The 22,648-nt window shown below is 46.0% G+C and overlaps 1 protein-coding gene across 8 annotated transcripts in view; it reads left to right on the top strand.

The window, feature by feature from the left end:
• Positions 1-22,648, top strand: part of MYO6 (myosin VI) — a 278,543-nt gene that overhangs the window by 124,410 nt on the left and 131,485 nt on the right. For all 8 annotated transcript variants that reach the window (XM_077289865.1, XM_077289864.1, XM_077289863.1 and 5 more), the window contains exon 12: positions 2,695-2,839. In XM_077289865.1, the coding sequence (XP_077145980.1) occupies positions 2,695-2,839 (145 nt within the window). The remainder of the gene's footprint in view (positions 1-2,694; positions 2,840-22,648) is intronic.

Below are 22,648 nucleotides of genomic sequence, written 5' to 3'. Positions count from 1 at the left end.
AGTATTATTGTGTAATGCGTTGTTAGAAGTGTTTAGTATGCTGCTTAGTAATGGAAATTGAATGTTGTTAAGTGATTTCTTTAAATAGATTCTTCACATTAGCGTTAATCTGGAGTCAGCCCTGACTAATGGTAGGACGTATTTGCCTCCAGAAATTGAAAGAAACATTTTTTTACCACCCTAGATAAAGCAGGGATTGGATTTTCACATCTTCTATTCATCTGTTTGGACAATGGCAGAATTACAACTTTTCCTGTTTTTACATTTTCAAGTCTCAAGAAGGCAGGTTATCCACGGTGTCTGTCAAAGGCTCCCCTTCCTCTGCCACTCGCCCCTCTCTCTGCCGCTCTCCCCCTTCTCTGTCGCTCTCCCCCTTCTCTGTCGCTCTCCCCCTTCTCTGTCGCTCTCCCCCTTCTCTGTCGCTCTCCCCCTTCTCTGCCGCTCTCCCCCTTCTCTGCCGCTCTCCCCCTTCTCTGCCGCTCTCCCCCTTCTCTGCCACTCTCCCCCTTCTCTGCCGCTCTCCCCCTTCTCTGCTGCTCTCCCCCTTCTCTGCCACTCTCCCCCTTCTCTGCCACTCGCCCCTCTCTCTGCCGCTCTTTCCCTTCTCTGCCACTCGCCCCTCTCTCTGCCGCTCTCCCCCTTCTCTGCCGCTCTCACCCTTTCCCTGCCACTTTCCCCCTTCTCTGCCGCTCTCTCTGCGCTTTCTGCTGCTCTCCCCGCTTTCTGCTGCTCTCCCCGCTTTCTGCCGCTCTCCCCGCTTTCTGCCGCTCTCCCCGCTTTCTGCCGCTCTCCCCGCTTTCTGCTGCTCTCCCCGCTTTCTGCCGCTCTCCCCGCTTTCTGCCGCTCTCCCCGCTTTCTGCCGCTCTCCCCGCTTTCTGCCGCTCTCCCCGCTTTCTGCCGCTCTCCCCGCTTTCTGCCGCTCTCCCCGCTTTCTGCCGCTCTCCCCGCTTTCTGCCGCTCTCCCCCTTCTCTGCCGCTCTGCCCCTTCTCTGCCGCTCTCCCCGCTTTCTGCCGCTCTCCCTGCTTTCTGCCGCTCCGCCCCTTCTCTGCCGCTCTGCCCCTTCTCTGCCGCTCTCCCTGCTTTCTGCCGCTCCGCCCCTTTTTGCCCCTCTGCCCCTTTTTGCCCGCTCTCTGCCCCTTTTTGCCCGCTCTCTGCCCCTTTTTGCCTGCGCTCTGCCCCTTTTTGCCCGCTCTCTTCCCCTTCTCTGCTGATCTCCCCCTTGCGTTCTAAGCAGAAAACCTATCTAAAGCTCAAGCATGTAACCTAGCTGCCATCTCCAGTGATTTGTCTAGCTTTGACTAAATTGGTCAGAGCGGAAAGCTGCTATCCTGGCCCATCAATGTTTTACATGACTAGCTGGCATGTAATATTACATTTTGCTAGAGAGGAAATATTTGTCTACATTGTCAGAGGTTTCAACCTGATTAAACACCTGTTATTGTTCAAAGCAATTTGTTGGCTCAGTGGTGCTCACTATTGTCTTTCTGTACTTGCTTAGATCTCAGCATGGAGTTTGTATGTTCTTCCTATGCATTGTGCCCAGGTACTTGCACATTACACAAACATAAGATTGACTGTCAGTAATTGAAATATTGAAATTGGCCCTAGTGTGTGACAGATGGAGAAATTAGATTGTGAGCCATAAGGTGTTATAAGGCAGGAAGACAATCACTCGTTCCCAATCCTGGGCCAGTGTAAAGTTGCCGGCTCGTGTGCTTATTAGTCAGCTGATGGCATCTTTTGTGGTCCTAAAAGTCATCATGTTTGGGTGTAAACAGGCGATCTGCTGCCCACAATCTGTGCTAATGATAGTTCAGCACTTTAAATGCATATAAAGAAGTATGCAAAAAGCTGTGCTCGCCAAATAAAGGGAAATACTTTATTAGCATTCAAGGACAAAGCAAGACGCTCAAGAAAAACATCTAAAACGCCGAAAGGCTATACAAAAGATATAGGTGTGCGAAAATGGTGACAATGTACAAGGAACCCCATATATAAGGTATAAAACAAATAACTACAATATCAAGATAGATTACAAAAAGAAAATGATACACCCCTACATTTCCGAGCCAATAATCACCAATGGAGCAATAATAAATAATTAGAATCATGAAACAATAAATAGATGCGTATGATGTGTGGCTGAATCGTGCCCCCAGATTCTCTTTGTCATCCCTTTAAATGAGCGCCGGTGGCTTTGTTATATATCGGCAATCGATGCTCATTCTGGCAGGAAATGTGCCTTTAATGGGGACTGTCCTTTTCTGCTGTAATAGAAAGTAGATCAGAATTGGGGCAGACTCCATTCCTCCCCCAGTCGATCTCCTCCGTGTTGCTTTGTCTTCACGCGCAGAATAAAAGCCGCGCTCTGTTACTCCATGCAGCGCTGAGCACCTCTCCAACCTTTGCACTCCCAGTTTTTCTCCTCTTGAGCACAGTACACATCACTCTTATTTTCCAGCTGCTTACTGTTTTTTTTTTTTTTGTCATCTACAGTGGTTTTTATTTTGCAGATGGAAGAAAAACGTAAAAAAAAAAATCAAAAAAAAAAAATCTGAAAAGAGCAGATTGTGTAGCATAGATCTTCTGGACAAATGCCTATGAGAGCTAGGCGAGGTGCCAGGCGCTGTTAACCAATGATGTCCCTGTTTAGACCTGTATTTTCCTGACATTTCTCTTGTATTGCACACCAGGTGGCTGCACGCTAAAGAACAAATCAAGCAAATCATTAGAATACTGCTCTGCGCTGCTGGGTCTGGACCAGGATGATCTGCGAGTCAGTCTAACCACGCGGGTCATGCTTACAACAGCAGGGGGCGCCAAAGGCACAGTTATCAAGTAAGATTGTTTTCCTCCTCTTTCATTTCACTCCCTCAATGCAAACAATTAAGCGGCAGGCGATATTTCTGCAGAACGACGTCTTCCTCCTGGATAAAAATGCTCTGCTCCTTGAAACCCTTCTTTCTTATCGCTTTGCTTTGTAACAGCCGACGAAACGTGAGAAGTGAGACTGACATTAAAAATCCGATATAAATGATGGGCTACCCTTCCCTGCGCCAAGCTGTGCCGTATAATATGTCGGTGGCAGGTTACGAGAACCAGTAATGTAACCCAGTATGGTCTAGATGGTCTGATCTGCTCGCGTTTTGTGGCACATGAGAATGCCCGCCATTGACATTGCTACCGGGATAGCAGTGGTGTCTGCTCTTTTATTAACCTCTGCTGCTAGAAAGTAACAAGAAGACTAAAGCTGGCGACTTCTATAATATACTCAAGGGCCGGTCAGGTGACTTCATCCAGTCTCCGGAGATCTATCGCTTGGTCATTTAAAAAAAATGTATTTTATTTATTTATTTTTTTAAAGTTATATACAATTTCTAGTGCAATTTCATGTATACATATGGTAGCCAGCGCTTAGCAGAAAGAACAAGGTTTTTAAGGACATTTTTCAAATTCTTTTTTTTTAATAGCCATTTTGGCACTGAATAGCCGTCTGCATTCACACGACTGACTGAACGCAAGGACGTGCTTGCAAATAAGCATTCTGAACTGACCCCTGATGAAGTAGAATCATTTTTTTTTTACCTGATGCTGTTAGTTTCTTGGAATTAAGAAAAAAAAGCAAACACATCTAGCAAGAATTTTGTCTTGAGAGAATTGTATATTCTCTCTAATCCTATTATCACATCTCTCCTTGTAGTATTACAGCGTATTAGATAATTGCCTCTTACGCCATTCCCGTAAGGATTTGTGAAAGTAGACCTTATGCTATGAAATGATGTTACACTAGAACATGGTCGTCAGTCATAAGTAATATCCCGCTGAACAGAAGAAACAAAAATTTACGGAGGCTCCGTCCGTATTAGTATTATGGCTACTACTTCTGATGACTGATCTCTGGTCCATACATCCCTTGTTCCCCTCTGTCTGCCGCTCTCCCCTTTGTCTGCCGCTCTCCCCTTTGTCTGCCGCTCTCCCCTTTGTCTGCCGCTCTCCCCTTTGTCTGCCGCTCTCCCCTTTGTCTGCCGCTCTCCCCTTTGTCTGCCGCTCTCCCCTTTGTCTGCCGCTCTCCCCTTTGTCTGCCGCTCTCCCCTTTGCCTGCCGCTCTCCCCTTTGCCTGCCGCCTCTCCCCTTTGTCTGCCGCCTCTCCCCTTTGTCTGCCGCCTCTCCCCTTTGTCTGCCGCCTCTCCCCTTTGTCTGCCGCCTCTCCCCTTTCTCTGCCGCTGCTCCCCTTTCTCTGCCGCTTCTCCCCTTTCTCTGCCGCTCTCCCCTTTCTCTGCCGCTCTCCCCTTTCTCTGCCGCTTCTCCCCTTTTCTGCCGCTTCTCCCCGCCGCCTCTCCCCTTTCTCTGCCGCCTCTCCCCTTTCTCTGCCGCTTCTCCCCTTTCTCTGCCGCTTCTCCCCTTTCTCTGCCGCTTCTCCCCTTTCTCTGCCGCCTCTCCCCTTTCTCTGCCGCCTCTCCCCTTTCTCTGCCGCCTCTCCCCTTTCTCTGCCGCCTCTCCCCTTTCTCTGCCGCTTCTCCCCTTTCTCTGCCGCTTCTCCCCTTTCTCTGCCGCTTCTCCCCTTTCTCTGCCGCTTCTCCCCTTTCTCTGCCGCTTCTCCCCTTTCTCTGCCGCCTCTCCCCTTTCTCTGCCGCTTCTCCCCTTTCTCTGCCGCCTCTCCCCTTTCTCTGCCGCCTCTCCCCTTTCTCTGCCGCCTCTCCCCTTTCTCTGCCCCATCTCCCCTTTCTCTGCCGCTTTTCCCCTTTCTCTGCCGCCTCTCCCCTCTCTTTGCCGCTTCTCCCCTCTCTCTGCCGCCTCTCCCCTTTCTCTGCCGCCTCTCTCCTTTCTCTGCCGCCTCTCTCCTTTCTCTGCCGCCTCTCCCCTTTCTCTGCCGCCTCTCCCCTTTCTCTGCCTCCTCTCCCCTTTCTCTGCCGCCTCTCCCCTTTCTCTGCCCCTTCTCCCCTTTCTCCCATTCTCTGCCGCTTCTCCCCTTTCTCTGCCGCTTCTCCCCTTTCTCTGCCGCTTCTCCCCTTTCTCTGCCGCTTCTCCCCTTTCTCTGCCGCCTCTCCCCTTTCTCTGCCGCCTCTCCCTTTTCTCTGCCGCTTCTCCCCTTTCTCTGCCGCCTCTCCCCTTTCTCTGCCGCCTCTCCCCTTTCTCTGCCGCCTCTCCCTTTTCTCTGCCGCTTCTCCCCTTTCTCTGCCGCCTCTCCTTTTTCTCTGCCGCTTCTCCCCTTTCTCTGCCGCCTCTCCCCTTTCTCTGCCGCCTCTCCCCTTTCTCTGCCCGCTTCTCCTCTTTCAATGCGCAATGCCCATCTTCTGCCACTTTTGTGCCCATGCATGACAAAGGGCAAAGGAAGCTGCAGCAGCCCAGGAAGGCGTACTTTTTTTATTTTATACAATTTTATTGTCAGTTTTTCCTTCATCATTGAAGTCCGTGATAAAAATCCTCAGCATTTCTTTCCTCTTGTGGACGTCCCCTAGTAAAATAATCCAGTCCCGTGTGCGCCTATAGTTAACAAACGCTTTGAGAAGCTTGTGCGCATTTTCAGTTTGACCTGCAGTTTCCACTATACATTGTCATTTATGTGAGCTGCCATCATGTTTGATTTGGAACATGGCATGAGCAATTTCCATCAGTGCACCCATCTGGATCAGCCCGGAGGCATTCTTTGATGGGTTGTCAAGTGTTGTGTGTTTACATCCAAAGTGATCGGTGAAGTGGGTATAACAATTTCCCCCAATTCAGCTGTCAATAAAAAGGGTATTGTTTTCTTTTTTCTTTTTCTACATAATTGCTTTACTCCATTCTCTCCAAATTATGAGTGGGTGTTTAGAATAAAAATATGTAAAATAATAATAACTATTATTATTATTCATGTATAATTAGAATATAATTATTATAATTAGAACATTACTTCCTAAATCCATAAAAGAGCATGCTAGTGCCTGAAATCAAAGAAGCAGCCAATGAAAAAGGCACCCAATTGTTTTTTTTTTTTTGGTCAGTAGCAAACCTCTCCTATGTAAAGATGAAACATGACCTTACAGAACAGAGCCGCTGCTTTTCTAGCTGTAAGCATCCGTCTATACATTTCCGAATGCCCAGAAAACATGCTAGAAGATTCCACACGAGGATCTCTGTAGCAAGGTTGCCTAATGTTCTACTGTATCAGACCACTAGATAGACATGTCTGCAATGTTCATAGTTTTTACTGAATGTTGTAATAATGTATATAGTCTGTATGTGAGAAGATCAATTACTTCTGTAAATAATAGTAATCTTTAGTTTTACATAGCGCTAACATATTCCGCAGCGCTTTACAGTTTTGCTCACATTATCATCTGTCCCCGATGGGGCTCACAATCTAAATTCCCTATCAGTATGTCTATCTATTATATGATACAATAATGTTGGCTTTGGGTTTTTTTTTCCTCAAGCTTTCCAAACCTGCAGAATTTCCCAAAGTAGTCACAGATGAAAAAGAGAAACTATGATCTACAGAGAAGAACACGGTCAGTGGGATGTCACCCCCAAACTATTTATATGCCCATGTAGCTTTTACAAGTACAAGTTCAGCAGTCTCTTTACAGGGTCGCTCCATTCTTTCATTACTAAGAAACCAGTGTTGATAATCAAATGAGGCTGTAGATCTGCAGCTTCTGTCACTCCAGCTCTATTTCCCGACCAGCGCCACATGCTCCTGCTCGACTAACGAGTCCTTTGCCTGAAGTAATTCAGCATAGAGGCTGTCAGTCAAGCAGGAGGCTTCAGATCTGGAGACTGATTTTCATATGAATATGAATGTTGATTTCCCAGTAATGAAGGAACAGTGCGGCCATGTAAAGGTATTACTGAACGTATCTTTGAAAGAGATACATACACATATAAATAGTTTGGGAGGTGAAATCCAGCTGACAGGTTCCCTTTAATATTCAGTCCTGGTGCACTTATCACAGGGACTATAGCCGGTATTGTAGAAGGTTGGTCTATGTACCGTATATGAAAGAAATTACGACAGAAAGGCACTTCTAGTGCAATATGTTAAAATAGGTTAATGTCTCCGTAGAGGATATATTATATAAATGCTTCTCTCATTAAAATTTGTAGAAGAACTACTCACCTTAGTGATTTGTGCTGCATTGTCCCAATATGGGTATTATGTTGGCGTGAAGGATGACACAAATGAGAGATCACAGATATTTCACAGCTGCCAACAATATGTGAGGAACCGCACCTCGCAGCCCCGCCTGACGTCACTAAACAATATGTGAGGAACCGCACCTCGCAGCCCCGCCTGACGTCACTAAACAATATGTGAGGAACCGCACCTCGCAGCCCCGCCTGACGTCACTAAACAATATGTGAGGAACCGCACCTCGCAGTCCCGCATGACGTCACTAAACAATATGTGAGGAACCGCACCTCGCAGCCCCGCCTGACGTCACTAAACAATATGTGAGGAACCGCACCTCGCAGCCCCGCCTGACGTCACTAAGCAATATGTGACCTCGCAGCCTGCCTGACGTCACTAAATAATATGTGAGGAACCGCACCTCGTAGCCCCGCCTGACGTCACTAAACAATGTGACCTCGCAGCCTGCCTGACGTCACTAAACAATATGTGAGGAACCGCACCTCGTAGCCCCGCCTGACGTCACTAAACAATATGTGACCTCGCAGCCCCGCCTGACGTCACTAAACAATGTGAGGAACCGCACCTCGCAGCCCCGCCTGACGTCACTAAACAATATGTGAGGAACCACACCTCGTAGCCCCATCTGACGTCACTAAACAATATGTGACCTCGCAGCCTGCCTGATGTCACTAAACAATATGTGAGGAACCGCACCTCGCAGCCCCGCCTGACGTCACTAAACAATATGTGAGGAACCGCACCTCGCAGCCCCGCCTGACGTCACTAAACAATATGTGAGGAACCGCACCTCGCAGCCCCGCCTGACGTCACTAAACAATATGTGAGGAACCGCACCTCGCAGCCCCGCCTGACGTCACTAAGCAATATGTGACCTCGCAGCCTGCCTGACGTCCCTAAACAATATGTGAGGAACCGCACCTCGTAGCCCCGCCTGACGTCACTAAACAATATGTGAGAAACCGCACCTCGCAGTCCTGCATGACGTCACTAAACAATATGTGAGGAACCGCACCTCGCAGCCCCGCCTGACGTCACTAAGCAATATGTGACCTCGCAGCCTGCCTGACATCACTAAACAATATGTGAGGAACCGCACCTCGCAGCCCCGCCTGACGTCACTAAACAATATGTGAGGAACCGCACCTCGCAGCCCCGCCTGACGTCACTAAGCAATATGTGACCTCGCAGCCTGCCTGACGTCACTAAATAATATGTGAGGAACCGCACCTCGTAGCCCCGCCTGACGTCACTAAACAATGTGACCTCGCAGCCTGCCTGACGTCACTAAACAATATGTGAGGAACCGCACCTCGTAGCCCCGCCTGACGTCACTAAACAATGTGACCTCGCAGTCCCGCCTGACGTCACTAAACAATATGTGAGGAACCGCACCTCGCAGCCCCGCCTGACGTCACTAAACAATATGTGAGGAACCGCACCTCGCAGCCCCGCCTGACGTCACTAAACAATATGTGAGTAACCGCACCTCGCAGCCCCGCCTGACGTCACTAAACAATATGTGAGTAACCGCACCTCGCAGCCCCGCCTGACGTCACTAAACAATATGTGAGGAACCGCACCTCGCAGCCCCGCCTGACGTCACTAAACAATATGTGAGGAACCGCACCTCGCAGCCCCGCCTGACGTCACTAAACAATATGTGAGGAACCGCACCTCGCAGCCCCGCCTGACGTCACTAAACAATATGTGAGGAACCGCACCTCGCAGCCCCGCCTGACGTCACTAAACAATATGTGAGGAACCGCACCTCGCAGCCCCGCCTGACGTCACTAAACAATATGTGAGGAACCGCACCTCGCAGCCCCGCCTGACGTCACTAAACAATATGTGAGGAACCGCACCTCGCAGCCCCGCCTGACGTCACTAAACAATATGTGAGGAACCGCACCTCGCAGCCCCGCCTGACGTCACTAAACAATATGTGAGGAACCGCACCTCGCAGCCCCGCCTGACGTCACTAAACAATATGTGAGGAACCGCACCTCGCAGCCCCGCCTGACGTCACTAAACAATATGTGAGGAACCGCACCTCGCAGCCCCGCCTGACGTCACTAAACAATATGTGAGGAACCGCACCTCGCAGCCCCGCCTGACGTCACTAAACAATATGTGAGTAACCGCACCTCGCAGCCCCGCCTGACGTCACTAAACAATATGTGAGTAACCGCACCTCGCAGCCCCGCCTGACGTCACTAAACAATATGTGAGGAGCCGCACCTCGCAGCCCCGCCTGACGTCACTAAACAATATGTGAGGAACCGCACCTCGCAGCCCCGCCTGGCGTCACTAAACAATATGTGAGGAACCGCACCTCGCAGCCCCGCCTGACGTCACTAAACAATATGTGAGGAACCGCACCTCGCAGCCCCGCCTGACGTCACTAAACAATATGTGAGGAACCGCACCTCGCAGCCCCGCCTGAAGTCACTAAACAATGTGAGGAACCGCGCCTCGCAGCCCCGCCTGACGTCACTAAACAATATGTGAGGAACCGCACTTCGCAGCCCCGCCTGACGTCACTAAACAATATGTGAGGAACCGCACCTCGCAGCCCCGCCTGACGTCACTAAACAATATGTGAGGAACCGCACCTCGCAGCCCCGCCTGACGTCACTAAACAATATGTGAGGAACCGCACCTCGCAGCCCCGCCTGACGTCACTAAACAATATGTGAGGAACCGCACCTCGCAGCCCCGCCTGACGTCACTAATACGGTGAGGGGTCACAGGATACCGTCTCCCTATAAACCAGGAACACAACGTGTGGATTTGTGGATCACGATAAAAGAGCAGCTGAGGTTACATTTACATATTTAATCGCCTTAAGGTCACACTAAACAAAACACTATATACTCAGTGGTCAGATATGCAAATACAGGTGGCAGTATGAAACGCATAAACAGATGAAACAGAAGTCAGTTCTCAGCGGTTTCTTCCAACACCATGCATGTCATGACCCCCCTTAGAAGTAAAGAAAGGGGCACATTGCCTCACATGAGCCCTTAACCCTTTGGCCAGTCACTCCCTTTCCCACACCTGAGATGGTCCTAGTCCCCCTCCCTGAGCTTTTGATAGCTGAAACTCTAAAACCTATGATGGCTGAGAACAAGGGTTTCATTTGACATTTCCCTCTGAAAATACATAGTACAAGCAAGTGTAAGATACTTTGAAATATATTTTATTGAAGAAATCTTCTTTCTCCACTTATGAGCCACGTTTTCTCCTACCCCTACCTCATAAGCCATCTACTCTGAAAAGCTGCAGAAATCCATCTAGCTCAAAACCAGACAGACTACCATATCACTGAGGTTTCAGGTTATAGCTGCCTTTTGAAGTCTATGGTGGAGAGAGATGCAGAATTATCGAAGACACAGACACAGTACTAATTTCTTATCAGCCCTTTGCTGGATTAACAGCTACAGTGCTCAGTACTGCTGTATAACGTCTTCGGCTGTGGTACTTCCAAATAAGTCCTACATAGACAATGGAGAGCAGGAATTCATCATCTCTCTATGTGCACATGTGCAATGTAAGAGACATTATAGCAGATAATCGCTACCCACTATGTCAGAGGCATCTGATTATTAGAAGGAGAGTATGCGGATGGAAAAAAGATGAAAAAAACAGCAAATCAAGTCAATGGTCATAAACGGTATTGTTAAGCACATGACAGCTTATTCTTTAAATTAGCCTTCTGACTGAGCACTCCGCCTCCTAGCCACAGGTGTTTTAATCGCAGCAGGTCCATTACCCCTCCACAGAGAGAGAGAATGTTAGTCTAAGAAGAGGTTTCACAGGTACCCATTCAGATGGAGACGTTTATTCTCAGCGAGGAAAGGAAAGCGTAGGACCTGGTATACGAGAGATGCCCTAAAGTGGCTACCAGGTACACATAAAATTGGCCATTTTTATGCACTAAACGCTCTCATTTTTCATATTTCTAGTGCAGTAATGCAGTTCAGTTTTCATGTTTGCATGTTTCAGCGCTGCAGTGTGCTGCCTTATTTACTTGAGCTTATTCTTTAAAGTCACCTGAAACAACAATTTAAAGGAGTTGTCCAAGCTTGAGATTCAAGTCTGTGACGTTTGAATTCCCACTGCGCGCGCAGTGCACGCTGTTAGGATTCTCTAGTGCCGATGCCAGGAGTGGGTGGCCATAATTATGTGATTTGCTTACTTTCTGCCTCAGTCTGACTAGACATGTCCAGCCTTGCTCAATCTGTTTGTAGTGTGTGAGGCCCTGCATGTCTATGTGGCATGTGGCTGCATGTGCGCAAATTGCTCGCAGTCTTGCGCCGCCACTAGAGAATCCTGACAGCATGTGCTGTTTGCGCTGTGAGAATTCACAAGTCTTCAGTCACACAGAGCCTGGACAAATCCTTTAAAGCACTTCTAATCAATGGTTATTTCCCCATTACCTATTTTATAAAATTATTAAAATACATAGTACAAGCAAGTGTAAGATACTTTGAAATATATTTTATTGAAGAAATCTTCTTTCTCCACTTATGAGCCACGTTTTCTCCTACCCCTACCTCATAAGCCATCTACTCTGAAAAGCTGCAGAAATCCATCTAGCTCAAAACCAGACAGACTACCATATCACTGAGGTTTCAGGTTATAGCTGCCTTTTGAAGTCTATGGTGGAGAGAGATGCAGAATTATCGAAGACACAGACACAGTACTAATTTCTTATCAGCCCTTTGCTGGATTAACAGCTACAGTGCTCAGTACTGCTGTATAACGTCTTCGGCTGTGGTACTTCCAAATAAGTCCTACATAGACAATGGAGAGCAGGAATTCATCATCTCTCTATGTGCACATGTGCAATGTAAGAGACATTATAGCAGATAATCGCTACCCACTATGTCAGAGGCATCTGATTATTAGAAGGAGAGTATGCGGATGGAAAAAAGATGAAAAAAACTGCAAATCAAGTCAATGGTCATAAACGGTATTGTTAAGCACATGACAGCTTATTCTTTAAATTAGCCTTCTGACTGAGCACTCCGTCTCCTAGCCACAGGTGTTTTAATCGCAGCAGGTCCATTACCCCTCCACAGAAAGAGAGAATGTTAGTTTAAAGGCCCCGTCTCACACAGCGACGCTGCAGCGATATAGACAACGATGCTGATCGCTGCAGCGTCGCTGTTTTGTCTCTGTGTGGTCGCTGGGGAGCTGTCACACAGACAGCTCTCTCCAGCGACCAACGATCAGGGGAATGACTTCGGCATCGTTGAAACTGTCTTCAACGATGCCGAAGTCCCCCTGCAGCACCCGGGTAACCAGGGTAAACATCGGGTTACTAAGCGCAGGGCCGCGCTTAGTAACCCGATGTTTACCCTGGTTACCAGCGTAAATGTAAAAAAAAAACAAACCGTACATACTCACCATCTGTTGCCCGTCAGGTCCCTTGGCGTCTGCTTCCTGCTCTGACTGAGCCGCCGTACAGTGAGAGCAGAGCGCAGCGGTGACGTCACTGCTGTGCTCTCACTTTACGGCGGCAGTCAGAGCAGGAAGCAGACGCCAAGGGACCTGACGGGCAACAGATGGTGAGTATGTACTATTTGTTTTTTTTTTACATTTACGCTGGTAACCAGGGTAAACATCGGGTTACTAAGCGCGGCCCTGCGCTTAGTAACCCGATGTTTACCCTGGTTACCAGTGAAGACATCGCTGGATCGGTGTCACACACACCGATTCAGCGATGTCAGCGGGACCTCAACGACCAAAAAAAGGTCCAGGCCATTCCGACACGACCAGCGATCTCGCAGCAGGGGCCTGATCGCTGGTACGTGTCACACATAGCGAGATCGCTACTGAGGTCGCTGTTGCGTCACAAAACTTGTGACTCAGCAGCGATCTCGCTAGCGATCTCGCTATGTGAGACGGGGCCTTAAGAAGAGGTTTCACAGGTACCCATTCAGATGGAGACGTTTATTCTCAGCGAGGAAAGGAAAGCGTAGGACCTGGTATACGAGAGATGCCCTAAAGTGGCTACCAGGTACACATAAAATTGGCCATTTTTATGCACTAAACGCTCTCATTTTTCATATTTCTAGTGCAGTAATGCAGTTCAGTTTTCATGTTTGCATGTTTCAGCGCTGCAGTGTGCTGCCTTATTTACTTGAGCTTATTCTTTAAAGTCACCTGAAACAACAATTTAAAGGAGTTGTCCAAGCTTGAGATTCAAGTCTGTGACGTTTGAATTCCCACTGCGCGCGCAGTGCACGCTGTTAGGATTCTCTAGTGCCGATGCCAGGAGTGGGTGGCCATAATTATGTGATTTGCTTACTTTCTGCCTCAGTCTGACTAGACATGTCCAGCCTTGCTCAATCTGTTTGTAGTGTGTGAGGCCCTGCATGTCTATGTGGCATGTGGCTGCATGTGCGCAAATTGCTCGCAGTCATGCGCCGCCACTAGAGAATCCTGACAGCATGTGCTGTTTGCGCTGTGAGAATTCACAAGTCTTCAGTCACACAGAGCCTGGACAAATCCTTTAAAGCACTTCTAATCAATGGTTATTTCCCCATTACCTATTTTATAAAATAATTAAAAATAATGACATATATATCAGTTTTTCATTTAGTACCAGCTCCGTGTGAGGACTTTGGAGTCCTGCTGTAGTCCACTTTGTTAAAAACTTGTATGAATGTCGTAATTTGCATGCATTATTGGCAGAAAGAGTTGTTCTTACAAGTTGATTGGAATAATATTAATTTGCTGGCAGGCTAATCTTACTTTGGAAAACATGAATACTCACAAATGCATATGTAATTTTGGATGTTGACTTGCTGTGTAACTAATTAACTCGCTTTTCAGTGGGTTTCCCTTTTGTGCCTTTGAGGACAAACAGTTGTTCAAGTTGGAAGTTAATTAGTGGTTCTCCTCTTCGCGTCTGGTTTCCCTCATCTTTGCCACCCAGAGAATATTGATAATATGAATTGCAAATCTAAATAAACTCAAAATTTCAAAGCTTTTTTTGGCTTTTCATCCAGTAATTTTGCATAATTTCATCCGCTGCTTTACAGATTGTAATGTGGCAGTTTGAACCGTCTGAAACTTGTCATCTGCGCCCCTCCTTAATTTGGAGAAAATAAACTAGATTTACCAATTCTCTTTAATCACTGCACTTTTATGTTATATATCGCCGATTACAAACATACTGAATATTGTAAGTGTCCCCAGGAAGTGAGGGCTACATCTCAGATCTTCAGGTTAAAGCACTGAGAATGTCAAAAGTCTTAGAGGCGTGAAGATCGCAAGTGTCAAATAGTGCGGCCTTGTCCTTACATCATGCATCCTGCTAAACTACTTCTAAATTGCTGTTCTAGAAAGCCATAGTTAACTTCAATGGTTGGTTTACGCAGTTTCTAATAACATTGATCTACAACGTTGCAGCCAATGTCAGAAAGTCCATGAACAATTCAAACTTTTTTTTGTTCTTTTTCCCAGCAGAAATATTAAGTTACTTTTCTGTTTTGTAAATTTAGCAATGTTCATATTTTATGTGCTTGATTTTTTACAATCACCGTACAAACGGCATCCTATTGTGTGTGTACAGGGATGAGGTCTGCCATGAAAAAGATGAATAGTGATCTGTCCCGACGGAATGGAAGCTGCTCTATGTCTGCAGCAATCCAGTCGTATACCCAGTGATGTATTACAAAGTGACATGTATAGCGCCGTGAAACACCTGCAAGGATTCTTGACTCATGCCGAATTTGAACAGGGCGAGAAAAGTGTGAGTGGCCCTCAAGAAGTGAATTTTAGACTTACTCATGAATCCTGAAAATGGTGCAAAGTTTCATCACTTTCTGAAAATCCAAAATGCTCCAATTGTATAAAAACAAACAAAAAAAGTTACGCCTTGTTTTTGAATATTTTTGAAGGACATTTTTTTTTTTCGAGGAAAGAAGTTCCTCAAAGGGAGCCTGTGATTTATATTCATGCTGCCTGAACCGCAATCTGCCCAAAACCCATCATGAACCTGAGCGTGGATGCAAGATTGCAGCCAGATGTGCTTTTCTGTGAATCAATATGGCGCATCAGAGAAGACATTTGGAAAGCTGGCCAGGGACTATAGAGAGGGACTTGACTAGTCCGGTGCCGACACCTGTCTGCTTCTCCCTGCACCGCTCCAGGTCTTTCCCATGTATGTAGATAGACAGAGGCCGTCAGTCACCTGGAGCGGGGTGGGGAGAATCCGCCTTATCCACATCGGCCTAGGCAAGTCTCTGGTCATAGTTCCCAGCCGGCTTTTGAAGCTATATTTTCTCGTAAACGCTATATCTTTTCAGATAAAAGTGTACTTGACTGCAATGACTGATGAGGCTCTCATTCATGCTCCCCGTGGTTCGAGCAGCAATGATCTACCGACAGGTTCCATTTAACACGATCTAATAGGAGTGCTATACAGCTCTGGCAAAAGTTAAGAGACAACTGCAAAATGTTCAGTTTGTCTGATTTTTCTCTTTATAGGTATATTTTGAGTAAAATGTAAATTGTTCTTTTATTCTACCTGGTTTTCTAATGGTTAGAGAGAGACCTGGAGAGGCGTACTAGCCACAGTGTCTTGCACCCACTGTGAAATTTGGTGGAGGATCGGTGATGATCTGGGGATGTTTCAGCAAGGCTGGATTTGGGCAGGTTGTTCTTTGCGAAGGACGTATGAATCAAGCCGCATACAAGGTTATCCTGGAGAAACAGTTGATTCCTTCTGCTCAGGCAATGTTCCCCAACATGACCATTGACTTCTATTGTTGAAAAATAGGAACCATCTGGATTCGGTTCTTAAACAGGACAAAGAAAAGTTTACAGTGGTTTTGTATCTGGTTGCAATTTGTTTTAATGGTAAACTTGCCCGACAATAATAAAAACAGTATCTTGTGATGGGAAGCAGAAACATGGAGTAAACCTGGCCTTTTGGCCCACTCATTGTCGAACGTTTGCTCCTTCCTGGAAATCTGCCGATGTGATCCGAGCAGCATTCACCATGGCGAATGAGTGAAATGCTTGAGTGATTTGATTTTTATGATAATGTGAATAATGTTATTATGTGTAAGCGAGACGTGTTGCTGATACTGTACGGGGGAAAGGAATGAGTATAAAAGGAATTGTTCCGTTCCTATCATTGCTCGGTGGCTTAAGCAGGCCAGCAAACGAGCGCCGGACGACTTGAGTATGGTAAATGAGCGCTCGCTACTGGCCGGACATCTGCCAATGTAAATGAGGCATCAGACTGGCACAAATGATGGGATAACCTATACGATATGTGAATATCTTGTACTCCTGGACATCCTGTAGGGAAACAACACAAAGCTGTCCTTACACCTGCACTCTGTCACTCTAATTACCGGGGCAAGTATATACAATAGAAATACTTCTCTATATAGGGTAATAAAATAATTTAAAGAACCGTCTCCTTAGATCCCAGCAGCAGAGTACAATTCTCGTAACATTTAGGGCTTTGGTGGATTCTCGTAATTTATCATGTGACAAGCAGAAGTGACAGCAACCTTCTAAGTATAGGGGGTAGCGTACCTTGACAGTGTCTCCTGATAATCACAGATCAGCATGGCTAATCCCCAAGGTTTATGTTGACTCACTGCCTGTCCTTTTACATAATACAGGACCCCAGTGTCAGGCAGGTAGTCACCTACCAATAAGTGGCGTGTAATGTAGCGGGAATATGCCCGGCATCAGGGGACTGCGGAGACTGTACACACATCCCCGGCTTGTTACATTTCTGATTCATTTCTGGATTGTTTGTGTTCAGCGAGTTAAGCAGCTGCCTCGGCAAATATTAGCTCGCTGGATGAGCCTTTCTCTCCTGTGCTCGGCTCATAAATTGGCTTCATAATTAGTGCGGACAAGCTCAATACTAATAATATGCTGCAAAGTGGAAGAAAATCTGTCTCCCATCACGTGCCCACATATGTTTGGAAATCTCCGCGCTACAAGTGCCGAGCGTAGGAAGATATTAGCTAAGAATGGCATAACATGCAATCTATTACTGTAGCACTGGGAAAGCCAACTGAGCCTATTGGCCTGAGCCATTTGATTTATTCTTTGTGGTTTTTTTCTCTTTTAATAAGAATGATTGACGATAGAAGAGAAATTGATTGGAACCTGTAAGAGAAGAAGAAAAGATTGTTTGTGGGTTTTATTTATTTATTTTTTTTGTGTAAAGATCAAAACAATAATCTTCCTAGTGTATTGATGAGTATCCTGCGAATACTGACGGCCGACGTTCTTACCTCTTATTATGTCAAATTTTTATTGACATTTTAGTAAGTAATTGTATAACCATCATTATACAGAGAGGAAAGTATTACATTACGTTTCACAGCAGCTGCAGCTTTACTTATTGTTATTTTTACGTAACTGCCAAACTCTTGTCACATGTAGCAGAGCCTCGTGATATATGCCTCAGATGCAGCAGAGCCTCGTGTTATATGCCTCAGATGCAGCCGAGCCTCGTGTTATATACCTCAGATACAGCAGAGCCTCGTGTTATATACCTCAGATACAGCAGAGCCTCGTGATATATACCTCAGATACAGCAGAGCCTCGTGATATATACCTCAGAGGCAGCAGAGCCTCATGTTATATACCTCAGATACAGCAGAGCCTCGTGTTATATACCTCAGATACAGCAGAGCCTCGTGATATATACCTCAGATACAGCAGAGCCTCGTGATATATACCTCAGATACAGCAGAGCCTCGTGTTATATACCTCAGATACAGCAGAGCCTCGTGTTATATACCTCAGATACAGCAGAGCCTCGTGTTATATACCTCAGATACAGCAGAGCCTCGTGTTATATACCTCAGATACAGCAGAGCCTCGTGATATATACCTCAGAGGCAGCAGAGCCTCGTGTTATATACCTCAGAGGCAGCAGAGCCTCGTGTTATATACCTCAGATACAGCAGAGCCTCGTGATATATACCTCAGATGCAGCAGAGCCTCGTGTTATATACCTCAGATACAGCAGAGCCTCGTGATATATACCTCAGAGGCAGCAGAGCCTCGTGTTATATACCTCAGATACAGCAGAGCCTCGTGATATATACCTCAGATACAGCAGAGCCTCGTGATATATACCTCAGATGCAGCAGAGCCTCGTGTTATATACCTCAGATACAGCAGAGCCTCGTGATATATACCTCAGATACAGCAGAGCCTCGTGATATATACCTCAGATACAGCAGAGCCTCGTGATATATACCTCAGATGCAGCAGAGCCTCGTGTTATATACCTCAGATACAGCAGAGCCTCGTGATATATACCTCAGATACAGCAGAGCCTCGTGATATATACCTCAGATACAGCAGAGCCTCGTGATATATACCTCAGAGGCAGCAGAGCCTCGTGTTATATACCTCAGATACAGCAGAGCCTCGTGATATATACCTCAGATACAGCAGAGCCTCGTGATATATACCTCAGAGGCAGCAGAGCCTCGTGATATATACCTCAGAGGCAGCAGAGCCTATTGTTATATACCTCAGATACAGCAGAGCCTTGTGTTATATACCTGAGGCAGCAGAGCCTCATGATATATACCTCAGATGCAGCAGAGCCTTGTGTTATATACCTCAGATACAGCAGAGCCTCGTGATATATACCTCAGATACAGCAGAGCCTCGTGATATATACCTCAGAGGCATCAGAGCCTCGTGATGTATACCTCAGAGGCAGCAGAGCCTCGTGTTATATACCTCAGAGGCAGCAGAGCCTCGTGATATATACCTCAGAGGCAGCAGAGCCTCGTGATATATACCTCCGATACAGCAGAGCCTCGTGTTATATACCTCAGAGGCAGCAGAGCCTCGTGATATATACCTCAGAGGCAGCAGAGACTCACAATATGTACCTCACAGAGCCTTGTGATATATAGCTCAGATACAGCAGAGCCTCGTGTTATATACCTCAGAGGCAGCAGAGCTTCGTGATATATACCTCAGAGGCAGCAGAGCCTCACGATATGTACCTCACAGAGCCTTGTGATATATACCTCGGATACAGCAGAGCCTTGTGATATATACCTCAGATGCAGCAGAGCCTCATTTTATATACCTCGGATACAGCAGAGGCTTGGGATATATACCTTAGATGCAGCAGATCCTCGTGATATACACCTCAGATGCAGTGTATCATAGAATCATAGAATGTTAGTTGGAAGGGACCTCCAGGGTCATCGTGTCCAACCCTCTGCTCAATGCAGGCTTCACTAAACCATCTCAGACATATGTCAGCTCAGCCTCTGTTTGAAGACTTCCATTGAAGGAGAACTCACCACCTCTCTTGGCAGCCTGTTCCACTCATTGATCACTCTCACTGTCAAAAAGTTTTTTCCAATATGTAATCTGTATCTTCTCCCTTTCAGTTTCATTCCATTGCTTCTCGTGTTTCCATGTGCAAATGAGAATCATGATGATCCCTCTACACTGTCACATTCCTTCAGATATTTGTAGACAGCCATTGAGTCTCCTCTTAGCCTTCTTTTTTGCAAGCTAAACATTCCCAGATCCTTTAACCGTTCCTTGTAGGACAACATCCTGGAAGCTCTTCTCTGAACTTGCTCCAGTTTTTCAAAGTCTTTTTAAAAATGTAGTGCCACCAACTGGACACATTATTCCAGATGAGGCATGACCAAGGAGGAGTAGAGGGGAATAATAACTTCACTCTATCTAGACTCTATGCTTCTCTTAATACATCCTAGAACTGTGTTTGTTTACCTTTTTTGCTGCTGCATCACACTGTTAACTCATGTGCAGTCTGTAATGTGTTAGTATACCCAAGTCTTTTTCACACGTGTTGTTGCTTAGTTCTATTCCTCCCATTTTGTAGACCTAATTTTTGTTTTTCTTGCCCAGATGTAGAATCTTGTATTTCTCCCCGTTAAATACCATTCTATTAGTAGCTGTCCATTGTTCAAGCTTATTTAGATCCTTATGAATCATTTTTCTGTCTTCTCTAGTGTTAGCTATCCCTCCTAGCTTTGCATAGTCTGCAAATTTGATTAGTTTACCTTCAGTTCCCCTATCTAGATAATTAATCAAACTGTTGAACAACACTGGTGCCAGGACAGAGCCTTATGGTTCCCCACTTGAAACACTCTTCCAATTGGATATGCAATCATTTATTACCACTCTTTGAGTATGATCACTGAGCCAGAAATGAATCCACCTAACGGTAGCCTTGTCAATCCCATACTTGGCCATTTTTTCAATAATAATTGTATAATATATTTTATCAAATGCTTTGCTGAAGTTGAGATATACTATATCTACCCCATTTCCCTGATCCGCAGAGTCAGTGATTTCATCATCAAGGGAAATTAGATCAGTCTGACATGACTTGTATCCTCGATATGTATCCTTGTGATATATACCTCAGATGTAGCAGAGCCTCGTGATGTATCCCCCAGATGCAGCGTATTCTCATGATATATATCTCAGATGCAGCAGAGCCTCGTGAGATATCCCTCAGATGCAGCGTATCCAGATATGCTGCATTGTGATGTACAACTCAGATGCAACGTATCCTCGTGATATATACCTCAGATGCAGCATACCCTCGTGATGTATCTGTCACAGGATTACTGAGACATAGAGGAGTCATAAGACTTTATTTTAGCAGAGCAGGGGTTAATTTGCTCAGTTGAGAGCTCCTGGAAGCTTTCCTGCATTAAGGCTCTCAGCTGTGCATTCCTTGCAACTCCAATCTCGTATATAATCTGGGTCCTGGCTATCACTCATTCTCAGAGATAGCTTATGCTGCATAGCTGGAAGTTGTTGGTGATTGTAATTGGAGAAGGCATTTGGTGGATTTTTCTGTGACTATTGCTTGGTTTTGAGTGTGTGATAATTTCCTTGCTTCTACTTTGGTTTAACCCCATCCTCCACTCCCCGTTGTTTGCCTCTGATGTTTGTGTGTATAAATGATGTACAGCTCAGATGCCGCATGCTGCCCAGCTCAGATGCCGCACAGCCGCATCCCATACAGCTCAGATGCCATGTCGTACATCTCAGTCGCCGCTGAACTGCATATTGCGCAGCTCAAACACAGCATAGCTACATGATGCACAGCTCAGACGCCACATGATGTGCCACTCAGATGCCTCAGAGCCACAGATTAATTTATATCTCAGATTCAAATGCAGACAAGTGAACTTACAAAATATTAGCTTACATAAATAGGAGACGTCATTAAGAAGCTACTACCGCAACGTCCATCAGAGTGAGGGGACGCTTCTCCTGACTTCATCCATCTCCCCTGGTTTGACATTATTTTAAGGTTTAAGTCTTCCTTATTGGTGTGTGAAACCGCATATTGGCATCAACTTGTAATGTTTCTATCCCCTTTTCGGTTACCATATCTGATCTGCACACAATTATATGTGCCTCTATCCAGCACAAGTACTAATCAGCATTATCACAATAAGGTTTATTCCTAACATTACTGGTGTTTTGGTATTTAACTTTAATTAGCCGTGGAATAGAAATCCCCATTGTGATTTCTGTGTTACTGCATAGGTAGCACACTTGATATTTAGCAGTTGCATTTTCTGCACTTAACCTTTGTCACCTGCAGTCAATGTGTGCTGTTATGATCCGGTGACCTTGGAGCCGCATGAAAACTTTCTCTGGAGTCGGTGGAACCTGTACTGACCGCAAATCCTGAACTAACACCGCAACTAGAAGTAGCCGTGGGGTGTGCCTAACAAACCCTAGACACCTCGACACAGCCGGAGGACTAAATACCCCTTTAGATGGAAATAGGAATGCTATCTTGCCTCAGAGCAGACCCCCAAAGGATAGGCAGCCCCCCACGAATAATGACTGTGAGTAGGAGAAGAATAGACACACGCAGGTAGAAAACAGGATTTAGCAAAAGAGGCCACTCTAGCTAAATAGGAAAGGATAGGACAGATTACTAGGCGGTCAGTATTAAAACCATTCCAAAAATATCCACAACAGATAATACAAAAAGTTCCACAATCTAACTAAAGACATGGAATGTATATCTGCCACTCCAGAGAATCCAGCAAGACTTAGAAAATACTGACACAATCTAAGCTGGACAAGAAAACACAAAGAATAGCACTGAATTGTGAAGCACACAGCATGTGTGCCACAGGAAAAAAAAGACACTTATCTTTGCTGATTTGGCAGAATGACAGGAGGAACCAGGCAGAGGTCCAACACCTCCCAACAACAATTGACAACTGGCAAGGACTAATGAATCCTGCACACCTAAATACCCCAGTCAGAACTGCAATCAGCAGACACACCTGACCAGGACTGCAACCCAGGGACAACTGCATTACCACCTACTACCACCGGAGGGAACCCAAAAGCAGAATTCACAACAGTGTGCGTACATTTACTGGTGCCAGTATACACTTCTACTATGACATTCTATTCATTTGAATGTAATTATTTCACCATTTAGACAGATTTTTACACATTTGTGT

The sequence above is a fragment of the Ranitomeya variabilis genome, chromosome 2 (genome assembly GCF_051348905.1).
Source record: "Ranitomeya variabilis isolate aRanVar5 chromosome 2, aRanVar5.hap1, whole genome shotgun sequence".
NCBI classification, from domain to species: Eukaryota; Metazoa; Chordata; class Amphibia; order Anura; family Dendrobatidae; genus Ranitomeya; species Ranitomeya variabilis.
The sequence above is the reverse complement of the archived record's forward strand: the minus strand, read 5'-3'. Positions and strand labels throughout refer to the sequence as shown.